Here is a 12,567-nt window from a genome sequence, read left to right on the forward strand (position 1 = left end):
TTTTTTTTTTTTTAAGATGGAATCTTGCTCTGTTACCAGGCTGGAGTGCAGTGGCGTGATCTCAGCTCACTGCAACCTCCGCCTCCTGGGTTCAAGTGATTCTCCGGCCTTAGCCTCCCTAGTAGCTGGGACTAGAGGTGTGCGCCACCACACCCAGCTAATTTTTTTAATATTTTTAGTAGAGACAGGGTTTCAGTGTGTTAGCCAGGATGGTCTCGATTTCCTCACCTCGTGATCTGCCCGCTTTGGCTTCCCAAAGTGCTGGGATCACAGGCATGAGCCACTGCGCCTGGAATCTTTGCAGAACTTATTAAGACTTGGGTCTCATTGCTGTGGAGTGTAGCCACCAGATGGTGAAGACAATGTCTCTCTGGTTGATCATCATGGTCCAGTGTCGACACAGAGAAGATGCTCAAATAATGGTTGAATTAAAACAAAACAGACCACACCCAAACACTTCCTGGGCTGTTTGAGGATGAATCATCATGTGTAAAAACACAGCCACAGGTAGGCCCTCAATATACTCACACAATGTCCCGGGCTGGCCTGAAGATTTCAGGCACTAGAAATGCACTATCTTTTTCTCCTGAAGAAAAAGAAAAAAATCCATGAGAGACCAGAGGGGCAGGAAACATATGGGAGTGCTCCTGATCGCACTTGAAAGAATCTATTCACCTTTGTTTTCCTCCTTTTTTTTTAACATTTGTTTTTGCCATGTGTCTATTTTTAAAGAGCTGGAAGAGCGTGGTACAAGATTGATAGCTTCAGAGATTCAGCCCTTCTTTGTCCCCCTGTTGTCGGGGGGGGGGGTGGCGGCGGTGCTGCTAGCCCTCCTTGCCTTGATCAGCCACCTGTTCTGAGATGCCTACATCTGCCTCAGACACTGGTTCTGCCTGCCATCAGTGAGCTGCCGGGGCCCCTGGCCAGGCTGGGCTGTGTTCCTGCCCCCAGGACAGCTTTGAAGCCAGGAGCTGTCGCTGCTTTTTTGTTTGTACCAAGGCACTATGAGTGGCAACAAATCATGAATAAGAAACAGGCACCTGATGACAGAGCAGTCATCTCCAGCCAGCACCGACCTCTGCCAGCAGCCATCTGGACACTCCAGGCAGCCCACCTCCGGGAGACACAGCAGGGTGCAGGGTGCAGGGTGCTGAAGTCAGAGGCAGAACCCACTTCAGCTCAGGCAGCAGGGGTCAAGCCCCTCTGTGTGCCAGGACCTATGTCTGTGTTCCAGCTCTGGCTCTGCCACTAAGCCAGGAGACAGGTAAGTTCCTTAACTTTTCTGATCTTTAGTTTTCTCACCTGCTAAGTGGGTATAACGATAACTCCAAAAGAGTACCTTTTATTTTTGATAAAGGTCTTTTCCATCAATCATTTCATTTCATTTCATTTCACCTACTAAGTTGTTCAACAAATATTTTCTGAGTGCCTACCTGGTGCAGGCACCAAGTAGCCAAAAGAGTGAAGGTGTTGGCCTTCATTGAGTTTGCATTGCAGCAGAGGAGAAAGACATTCATCAGGTTGTTCTACAACAAAAATGCTAAGTTGCAGTTGTGATAAGTGCTACACAATCTACAGAGGACTGGTACTCAGGGCATGAGAACCAAGATTGGGGGATTTGACCTTGAAGGTCCCCTGGAGAAGTGATGCTTGAGCTGACACCTGAGAAACTCAGGGCTTTCATTGGAGGGAGGAGGAAAGAACATTCTAGGTAAAGGGAACAGCTCAGGCAAAACTTAGATAGCCCAGAGCTGATGAGAGCCTGAAAGGGATCCGGTGTTTCTGGAGGGTGCAGAGTGGATGGAATGAAAGAGGAGCCATCTGCAGGGACCAGAGGTGAAAAGAAATTGTGTCTTCATCCAAGAGCAATGGGAAGACATTGACCACTTTAATCAGGGTGTCATAAGATTGAATTTGACGCTTTGTAAGGCTCACTCTGGCTGTTGCATAGAGAACACCTGGGGGGTGCCTGAAGGGAAGCAGGGGGCAAGAGGCTGTTGCAGTTGTCCCAGAGGGAAATGAGGGCAGTTTGGTAGAGGTGGTGGCAGCAGAGCTGGAGAAAGCATCCTGGTGGCCATGGCTGCCATTCATCAAGGGGGAGACAGGAACTCCCATCCCCATCCTAAAGATAAGAGAATCAAGCCTCAGAAAGGACAAATGGTCCCCACAAATAGCCAGTGATGGAACAAGGACTCATGTTTGACCCCCCGGGGTTCCAGGGGTGGGTGTCATTATTTAGGTGAATGCCGGGTACCTCTGATTGAAGACTGGTCCCCTAGGCCAGGGAGGACCTCTTTCCTAAGGCTCTTGCCACCAAAGGTGATGAGGGCAGGCTCCAGCCTGACTCCTCCCTTCTCAGCAAATGCTGAGCCTTCACCAAAGCCCAAAGGGGCTGGCAGAGGCCAGGAGGAGACCAAGCTGGAGGGCCAGCTACAGACAGGACCTGGAAGATGCGTGGTGCAAGCTTTGGTAGCACAGAGACCAGGGCACAAATCCTGCCTCTGCCACCTTCTGGCTACGTGCCCTGTGAGCTTGCCTGTGGCTTCCTGGCATTCAAACCAAGCTAGACAGCATTACACCAAGCTTTTGTAACCTAGGCTGGGTACGCTGAGATTGTTGGCATACCCTTTACAGATTCTCAGCTGTCCTGCCTTTCCAAGGCTATCCTCTAGTGAGATAGACTCAACATCAGAGATAGAAGGGAGTGTATTCTCCCTGTACTGGGGCATTAAGGGATAGGCCCTGGGCGTGGTCAGTGAGGAGGATTATTTTCTCAGTGCATTGTTTTAACATAACACCACAAGGTGATAATAAAATAAAAACTGACTTTTAGTCAATTGAATTGTTTTCAAATTCCCTACAGAAAATGCACCTCTTATTGATGGCTCCCACCACCCTGCCCCCTGGCATGCCATGATCTCTCTCTCACCTTCTTCCCAGCTATGTCAGGTGCCAAGGCTTCCCCACCCCCTGCCACTGCCATATTCTCTGGGGAGGAGGAGTAGCTTGCCATGACTCTTTGGGGGTACTGAGATAATGGGGTCATATGTTCTTTCACTGATTCAACAAATAATTACGAAGCCCCACTACGTGTCAAGATCAGCAACAGATGTCATGAATACAGGTGTACATGAGACATGATGCTGCCTTTGAGGTCTCATTCACTTCTTCATCTAATGTATTAGTTGAGCACCTACTGTGTGGGGGGCCCTGTGCTGGGCATGGGACGCTGTGGTCCCTAAGTCAGGTAATCTGACAGGATGGTTCTGCTTCCTGGAGGAGATGCTTCAGCTCTTTTTTCCAGGACAAATAGAAGAGAGCCAGGTGGGGAAGGGGCAAGGTGTCTTCTAGATGGAGGGATCGACATGGGTAAAATCTCAGAGATATGAGACAACCCCAGGTCCAGGGAACCACAACTAGCTCCATATGGCTGGAGTGAAGTGTCCATAAGAAACTGGGTAGGAGCAGAGCCAGTCATCAAGACAGATCATAAGCCTTCTTGAATGTTATGCTGACAAGTGGAACTTTTTATGGAAGGCCATGGGAAAGTCAGTGAAGGACTTCAGGGCAAGTTCAGAAAGGGGATTAATAGATGGGGTCCAATGTCATCAGATATTACAAAGATCTGGCTACAGCATGGGGAATGGACTGGAATCTATGAGACTGGAGACAGGGAGACCAGGTAGGAAGCTGTCAGGAAGTTGGAACTGATGCCAGGGGAGTGGAGAGAAGGACCTACCCAAAAGACATCAGGAAGGTGAAGTCTGCAAGAAGTGATTGATATGGCTTGGCTGTGTCCCCACCCAAATCTATCTTGAATTCCCACATGTTGTAGGAGGGACCCAGTGGGAGGTAATTGAATCACGGGGGCAAGTCTTTTCCGTGCTGTTTTCATGGATAGCGAGTAAATCTCATGAGATCTCATGGTTATGATAAGGGGGAGCTTTTCTGCACAAGCTTGCTGCCATCCATGTAAGATGTGACTTTCTCCTTCTTGCCTTCCACCATGATTTTGAGGCTTTCCCAGCCACGTGGAACAGCTAGTCCAATTACACCTCTTTCTTTTGTAAATTTCCCAGTCTTGGGTATGTCTTTATCAGCAGCATGAAAACAGACTAATACAGTGGAATATCAGTTAGCTATAGCCAGAAAATGCTGCATACCAAGCCACTCCAAACTAAGTGACTTAAAACAGCAATCATTTATGGTTACATATCTCTAGATTAGCTAAGAATGGGTTGATCTTGGCTAGGCTCTGCAGGGTGGCTCTGCTGAGCTGTGCTGGACTTGCTTACCCATCTGCAGTTGGCTGATTTCAGCTGGGCTTGATTGGAGTGGTTTGGTCCCGTTCTGTGTATCTCTTAGCCTCCTCCTGGGACCAGTGGGTCAATCTGGGCATGTTTTTCTTATGGCATCTGGGCAGAGTTCCAAGAGAATAAGCCCAATCAGGCAAGCCCTGTATCAGTCTTTAATTATATAATTCCCACTAATATTGCATTGGCTAAGTTATGAGGCTGAACCCAAGGTGAAGGGTTGGGAGCGACATTCCACGTTTTTAGAGGAAGCACTGCCAAATCACATAGCAAAGGGCATGGAGACAGGGAGGGGTGAAGACCTAGGGCAATTCATGCAATTTCCTGGATCAGGTAAGAGATTGGAACAGGAGAGTGGAAAGAAACGGAGTTCATGAGGGTTTGTTTGTTTGTTTGCCAAGAATGTGATATCAGCCCAACTGCTTCCAAAACTTGAGTCTGGTCCTCTTCATATCCCACAGCCATGCCTGGCTGAGTCCAACCCCTTCAGGAGTTAAGCCTGAGGCAGGGTCCTCTCAGATGCAATGCCTATGCAGCCTGGCTACCCTGCTCAGGATGTTCTGAGGAAAGAGCCACCCCTAGGCCCCACCTAGGGGACAGCCCCATTGAGACGTTCCCTGGTCTCTCTGACAGCCCTGCTCTGGCCCCCCAGGCTGCATCGCTGAAGGACGAGCTTTTCTTTCTTATCCAGACTGTGTTGATTACACACTCCAGAGATTTGTTTTCCTCCATGTGGGCAGACACAGCCGCACAATTGCTTCCAATCTTGTAAACAGAGGGCTGGGTGGGAAAAGAGGTGTGTGTTTGTGGGCGGGAGGAATCTACTGCTTCTGTCCTCCGTATTCCTTATCCCCCTCTGCACCCACCTCTCTTCTCTTGCTGCCATTGCGGACCAGCCACCTTGCATTCTCCAACTGCAGAACAAGCAGGAAGGAGATTTAACCTCTCCAGAGGGCAATCCTGGAGGAAGGAGGCAGAAATGGCCTGTACCCTGGCTAGCCTGACCAGGTGACCTGGGGGAAGTCATCTCCCCTTTCTGGATCTCAGTTTCACTCCTATAACACAGTAATATCCACCTAGGGAACACTGCATGTTTATTAACATTATATGTATTTTAACAAACATTTGTATGGTGCTTACTAAGCCCTTTGCAAATATTAACTCAATGATCATAACAGTACTTCAAGCCACCATTATTTTACAGAGGGGAGACTGAGGCACAGAGAGGTTAAGTAATTTTCCCAAGGGCACACGGCTCAAAAATGATAGGGCCAGGGTTGGAACTCAAGCTGGTTGGTACCAGAGTCTGTATTATGCTGCTACTTGCTTTCCTGGCCTTTCCAAATTTCTAGAAGTTCAGCAGGCTGGCCTCTTGGAATCATGCCTCTCCTATGTCCTTTACTTCCTCTGAATGGGGATTGTGGATTGAATTGTGTCCCCCTAGAAGATATGTTCAAGTCTTTTTTTTTTTTTTTTACTTTAAATTCTGGGATACATGTGCAGAACATGCAGGTTTGTTACATAGGTATACATATGCCAGGGTCATTTGCTGCACCTGCATGCATTAGCTATTTGTCCTGATGCTCTCCCTCCCTTCGCTCCCACTCCCACCACAGGCCCCAGAGTGTGATGTCCCCCTCCCTGTGTCCATGTGTTCTCATTGTTCAACTCCCACTTATGAGTGAGAACATGCGATGTTTGGTTTTCTGTTCCTGTGTTAGTTTGCTGAGGATGACGGCTTCCAGTTTCACTCATGTCCCTGCAAAGGACATGATCTCATTCCTTTTTATGGCTGCATAGTATTTCATGGTGTAAGATATGTTTAAGTCTTAACCGAGGTACCTGTGAATGTGACCTTACTTGAAAGTAGGGTCTTTACAGATGCGATCAAGCTGAGATGCAGTCATACGGGGTTAGGGTGGGCCCTAATCCTGTGTCTTCATAAGAGAAAGGAAAGGAGATTTGGAGACAGACACAGGGACACACCCAGGGAAGATGGCCATGTGAAAATGTAGGCAGAAATTGGAGGGATGTAGCTACAAGCCACAGGATGACAAGGATTGCCAGCAACTGCCAGAAACTATGAGGAAGCAAGGAATGGTTCTTCTGAGAAGCTTTCAGAGGGGTTGCGGCCCCACTGGCACCTTGATTTCAGACTTCTAGCCCCCAGAAATATGAGAGAATAAATGCCTGTTGCTTTGATCCACCTAGTCTGTGGTCATTTTTCTGGGAGCCCCAGGAAACTGATACAATGGGGTAAGAAAATCTTGAACCCTTCAAGAAGAGGCAGCTCACAGCTTTCTCCACCTACCCCATTCACATCTAGGTCCTCTGTCTCCTGCCACCTCTCATGTCCTCTTGTATCTACTCAACCAGGCTGACATTGTTCTTCCAGAGATTTTGGTCCTAAAATGTAAACTCCAGGCTTGGGATGGTTGACTCAAAAGGATGACTCGTGGATACAGACTTCTGGTCCCATATTCACTGGGAGACAGGGATCTTGAACTTCATGGGGGCCTGAGAATTAGACTTTGGGAGCCTGGGGGTTGTGAGGGTAGTGGGGGTTAGGCTTCTAAGTGGCTATGTCCCCAAGCCCTGGTCCCCTGTCTCCAAAGAACAAGAACTCTCTGAGCTGAAAAGTGGCTCATAGCCACTCTAAGAGGCATGAGGTCATGTGGCATTGTTGCAACGGTACTAGACTTGAGAGTCATGGAGAAGTGAGTTTGAATCCCAGCTCTGCCATTGCTTGGCTATAACTACAAGCCAGTCACTTCACTGCTCAGGCTCAGACCCCCACCAGCTATGGAGCAGGGCTGATGACACCTGCTGCACTGCTTGATTATGAGGGTTAAATAGAATGAGGCACACAGAAAGACTTCAGGGAACTGTTGAGTGGCACAAATCTGGTTGGGAAGCTGTGTGCCAGGTTCCTGGAAATCTGTGTCTTACTCATCATCCCTTTCCCCAACCACAGGCTCCAAGGCCGGGCTCAAGGTGAGCGAGTGTAAGTTTTGGACTGAAGGTAAACTCTGTCTCATCCTTGGTTAGTCCTTGGATAACAAAGTCACCTTTCCATTGCCCAGCCTGGAATTTTCTCCTCAGCCTGTGACAGAGGTTCTGCTTCTCTCTGAGGGCTGATCCAACACCTCAGCAGGCATTCAGGGGTAATCCAGGCAAAACAGCCAAGCCTGAGGAGTTCCTTTGCCCGTGTCTAGTTTGCCTTCTTCTCACCTGCGCTATTCCCTCTGCCCAGGAGTCCCCCTCAATTCCCCCTCTAGAATGTTCTCTAAGGTTCTTTTGCTGGGGCTGCCCTTTCAGCTCTCTGACCCCTTCACAGAGGGGGAAGTCCTGGGACTTCAGGTAGCCTGTTTTGTGACGTTCTGGGGGGACTTGAAACAATTCTGGAACCCTAAGGTGTGACTCCATAAAGGGGAATCACTGGTTCGTGGACTTCTGGCCAAGATCACATGTCATCTGTCACCCCAGCAGGGGGTTCTGCGCTCCACATGATACCTGTGCTCTCTTTTCCCATTGCATCCACCCACTACCCCATCCCATCCTCAGGTTCCACACTCCTTAGGCAGAGTCCAGAAAAGGGCCGGACCATCTGACCCAGATGAAGCCTCATGTGTGGAGAAGGAGGTAGGGTGCAGAGGTGGCATCAGACAGACCTTGGTTCCAGCTTTGGCTCTTCCACGTCCTGTGTGGCCTTAGGAAAGTCACATCACCTCTCTGAGCTCATTTTTGAAATGAACATAGCATAGCATCCACCTCCCAGTGTTTGGTACAGAACGAGGGAGATGCACTTCTTCCAGGCCACGTGTGCGGTGCCCAGCACGCGATGACAGCTGTAAAAGGTAAGACGCGGTGGAGTTTCCAGTGTTGGGATCACTGTGAGTCTGAATCCCTGCTCTGTGATTTCCTGGCTGTGTACCTTCAGCAAGTCACTCTGCCTCTCGGAGTCACAGTTTCTCCATAAACCTGGAAGAAAGGCCCTCTTCTCGGGCTTTTTATAAGGCTTAAATGAGATGTGTGATCATTTGCTCCATCCTGAACCTCTGCAGAATCTTTCAACAGTGAACTCTTTAACAATTGGCTCTGAATTTAGCTTTTACAGCCCTAACCCGGCCAGCCACTTGGCTCCCGTGACCACGACAAGTCCCTGGCTCTCTGGGTTATCCAACTTTGTATCTCCAGAGGCCAGACCTCCCCTCTGATGCCTCCAGGAGCTGCACCTAGAATCCTAGCAATTTCCCGTGTGGCTTTGGCATGGCCAGGGGCAGCAAGGGATGGCTTGGGACTCTAAGGCTGAACAGGCATGGCCATAGGCCCCGGCAGAGGACCTGCGCATGACCACAGTCACCAATGCCATCTGTTCGCTGCACTGTGGCCTCATGAGGGAGAATGGATTGGCAGCTTGTAACACGTGCTCAAAAATAAACTTGCTGGGGGGCAGGGAGGTGTAGAGGGGTCAGCTCTTGGGGAGAAGGTACCCCTGGCCCAGGCAGGCTCTGAATAGTGCTGAGGTACCCTGGAGGCAGCCCTCTCCCCAGGGAGGAGCTGCCCACAGGACTGTTATCACTGGCCAGGCCCCTTTCTTCAGCCCCAGCAGGAATTAGCTAAGGCTGCGAAGTGGCCTCCAACCTTCTCCAGTGCTCCGGAGAAGGGGGGGGAAGGGCGAGGGGTGGGGAAGCAGCACCAGCGGTGTGCGCATGGGGTGATTGTCATGGTTACGCGCTGACAAAACAAATGGCTCTGCTTCCTGCAGGCCACCTAAACAGCTATCGCAATGTGGGCATTGATCAAGCAGGCTGCCAGGGCAGCAGGCGCTGGGCTTGGGCACTGGAGCCCAGCCCCAGGCCGCACCTCCAGCAGCGCTGGGTGCAGAAGCAGCCACCAAGCTGGTGGAGAGAGGGAGAGAGGGAGTGCCCAGACACATGTTGCTTCTGGGGTAAGGTAAGGGCTGGCCCCGCTGGAGTGAGGAGGAGAGGCCGGGCAGGGGGATGCCCTGAGCAAGCATGAGTGTGTGTGTGTGGTGAGTTTGTGTGTTTGTGGGCATGTGTGTCAGGGTGTGTACACTGTCCGCAGGCACCACGGGAGGGGTCCAGGATGTTCAGCATAAGAAGTAAGGAAACACGACCACATGTTGCTGCAGGTCCAGCGCTCTCACTCTCTCTCTGTCTCTCTCTCTCTCTGTCTGTCTCCTCTGTTGCCCTTCCTCCCCACTCCTCCTGCTCTGCTGCTCCCTCTTCTCTTTCTCCTTTGCTCTCCGTGTCTGTTTCTCTCTTTTCTGTGTGACTCTCTGCATTTCCTTCTCTCTCTGTCTCTGCCTCCCTCCTCCCTCTCTCAACCTTCCATCCCTGCCACCTGTTTCCACCACCTCCTGGTCAGTCCCCCATCATCCCTCGTCTGTCCTCCAGAGCTCTGGGGCAGTCAGGAGCTCTGCAGGGTGCCCACCCCGGCGGCTGAGCTCACGCCTGCTGCCCTCTGGATGCCCGGTGGCTTGTGACCATCCCCAGAGCCGCTGGCCAAGCGCACACCCTGAGCCCTGCGTCCCTGCGATCCTGCAAGGTAAGGGGTCTCCAGAAGGAGAAAAGGTCCTCAGGCAGAGGGAGGCGGCTAGGGGAGAGGAACCCAGCAGCGGGCGCAGTGTGGCGTCTGCTAACGCATCAAGCCTCCGCTGGAAGTTCCACCATAACATCTGCGGCAGCCCCAACAGTTCCACCCCATGCGCCCACCGCACTGCACCGCAGCAGCAGCAGGAGGCCTGGGGGCGGGGGCCAGGCCCCTTCCCTCCTCCCTTCTGAAGAGCAACAGGCACCACAGCATCCTGCCTCTACCACTGCTCCGGGCCCTTCTTTTGCTTTTGCTTTTTCTCTCTTTTTCCTCTTTTTTCTTTTTCCCTCTCTCTTTCTTTCTTTTTTCTTTCCCTCTCTTTCTTTATCTCTCTGTCTCTTTTTCTTTCCTCCTTCCCTCCTGTCCTTCCTTTCCTCCTTCCTTCTTTTTTTTTTAGACTTAGGAAGTTGAGTGCTCTTCTCCTTCTCTGCTGAGGTGCAGCCCGTTCCCCGGGTTCACCTGTCTAAACCCAGCCAGGTCATGGGGACTGGACAAGGCTCAAAAGGATCTAGATGAACTCCAGTCCTCCTGCTCCTGGGAAGAGGCTGTGAGGGCACGAGGCTCTGTGGTCAGCTGGGTTGGCTGGTGGGGGCTGAGCACATGTACATGTGTGTGTGTGATGCATGCAGGCATATGCTCTTGAGAGGCATATGAGGGCATGTGTGTGTAAGGGGATTCCCTGGACGGTAGTGACATGTGTTGAGTGAACTACATGAGTTGGTACACGGGTCTGTGGTGTGTGTATATAAATGCGTTTATATGACTGTGGGTGCATGTGGGGGAACACCCTGTGTTTGCTGCTGTGCAAGGATTTCAGAGTGCAGGCACATGCATTTGTCCGTGTGCACATGTGTGTGTACATGCAGAGGACTGTGAGTTGAATTTGACCCAGAGGTTGCTGGGCAGGATCCCCAGGGCCTGATGTGTGGCTGCCAGGTCCTCATCACCAGCCTTGGCCGGCATCCATCTCCAGGGATAGCACTTTGGTTGTTTCCTGTCTAGCCCTGTCCAGGTGATGGAGCAGGGCTGGTGGTCACTGTGCCCGGGTGGGTGGCCTGCAGACGCCACTGCCTTGCTGGCCTGAGATGGGCCAAGCCTCCTGGCCTGGAAATGCCTCAGGCTCTGAGCAGCCTCCCCAGCCCTGGCTTCAGGGATTAGGAAACTCGGGAATCCGTGAACTCACAGAAAATGGGGTGAAGACCAGCTCCAGATTGGGGCCAGACACAGCTCTCAGAAGGTGCTCTAGCCATTGGCCATTGAGTGTTAGTAAAGTTGTCCTGACTGGGGGAGGAAGTAGAAGACAGGGAGCCCCACCCAGGGTGATGACACTGGTATTCTGTTCCAAAGGGCAAGGACACCCACTCAGCCATCCCCACTGCCCTGCTCACCTGGCGGCTCCTGGGCCCAGAGGGAAGAAGCCCCTCTGTGCTTCCCCTGTCTCCCTCATTGCGGCTTTGCTCCAGGCTCTGCTCTGAGCCAGCGCCTTCCCTGGCTGGCTGGCTTCTTGTTACCAGACAATTGATGCAAATGCTGGTTATGGCTTGTGAGAGGCCAGCTCCACAGGGACAAGGGACAGCCCAAGGAAGGGAGGGCAGTGGAAGAGGTACCGAGGGGCTCAGGGCAGCACTCCTCCAGGCTGCTGGCATGGGCTCCTTTTCAGGTGCCAGTTGCCCCTCTGCAGAATACCTGGGTTTCTCTCGGTACCCCAGATGGTTCTCTCTACAACACAACGTTGAGTAACCAATGACCAGGCTGTGCAGACACAGGTTTCTCGTGGTCTCACGGGCATCTTCACTCCAGTCAGCCTGGAAGGGGCTTGAGCTAGGCCAAGAAGAAGGTCACATAAACAGGAAGCTGACAGACACCCCTGGGGGGACTGGGAATAGCCCAGTGGGGTCACTGGACTGAGTATGACTCCAGGGCTCCAGGGGTGAACAAGTCTTCTCATCCCATGAAATCTTCTGGGTTCCTGTATTCCTTAGGCAGAGGGGATTGGGATCAGGGGTGTTCTATGTGGGGCTAGGCAGGCTTCCTGAAGGAAGTCACGCTGGAGTGGGAACTTGGAGGAAGCAATGGATGGATATAGCTACATGGATGGATAGAGAGGAGCAGGGAAGTGTTTCCCACATGACCAGGGGTGTGAGTGCAGGCAGGGCTGGAAGGGGCAGGAGGTCTTGGTTGATCAGTGTCAGTTTGAATGAACAGATAAAAGAGGGTGAAAATAGGGAAAGGAATGAAAACCATTGGATCACTGGGTGCCCACTTCATGCCAGGCTCTGGGCTAGGTGTTGGATCTCTGTCCTCAAGAAGCTTGCAGTCTCAAGTGGGGAGACCAATGGTCATCAATTACCCAAGCTTATGCGAAAAAGCACTCACAGAAGAGCTCCAGGATTTGAGGCACAGAGGCAAGGGCTGGGTCAGAGGCACATCTTTGTTGAGTCAACTGCTTATGCACTAAAGCAGAGGAGGGCAAGCTTGAACCTGGAAGAATTTTTGTCTCTAGTGTCTGGTCACTTGCCTGCCTATAGTCCCGGCCCCAAGGATGAGCCTGCAAAAATAGCAGAGAAGGAACAGTTAGACGCGGGGGTGGGGGAAAGGGGGACAAAGAGTAGTACCTAGTTTCTTCCCTGCCTTGTGT

General features: G+C 51.5%; 1 protein-coding gene across 4 annotated transcripts in view; it reads left to right on the forward strand.

Annotated features, from left to right (window-relative positions):
* Positions 1-508: 508 nt before the first annotated feature.
* Positions 509-12,567, forward strand: part of VWA5B1 (von Willebrand factor A domain containing 5B1) — a 76,332-nt gene continuing 64,273 nt past the window's right edge. Inside the window, exon 1 of one of the 4 annotated variants that reach the window (XM_037730449.1) lies at positions 509-1,264. Coding sequence is in view for 1 of the 4 variants with exons in the window: in XM_017506352.2 (XP_017361841.1) it covers positions 9,063-9,264 (202 nt within the window). In the remaining 3 variants the exon portion in view is untranslated. Of the gene's footprint in view, positions 1,265-9,030; positions 9,885-12,567 lie in introns of those variants that run through there. The other 3 variants (XM_017506352.2, XM_017506368.2, XM_017506357.2) reach the window with 3 other exon arrangements.

Source organism: Cebus imitator, unplaced genomic scaffold, assembly GCF_001604975.1.
Source record: "Cebus imitator isolate Cc_AM_T3 unplaced genomic scaffold, Cebus_imitator-1.0 Scaffold15, whole genome shotgun sequence".
Classification (NCBI taxonomy): domain Eukaryota; kingdom Metazoa; phylum Chordata; class Mammalia; order Primates; family Cebidae; genus Cebus; species Cebus imitator.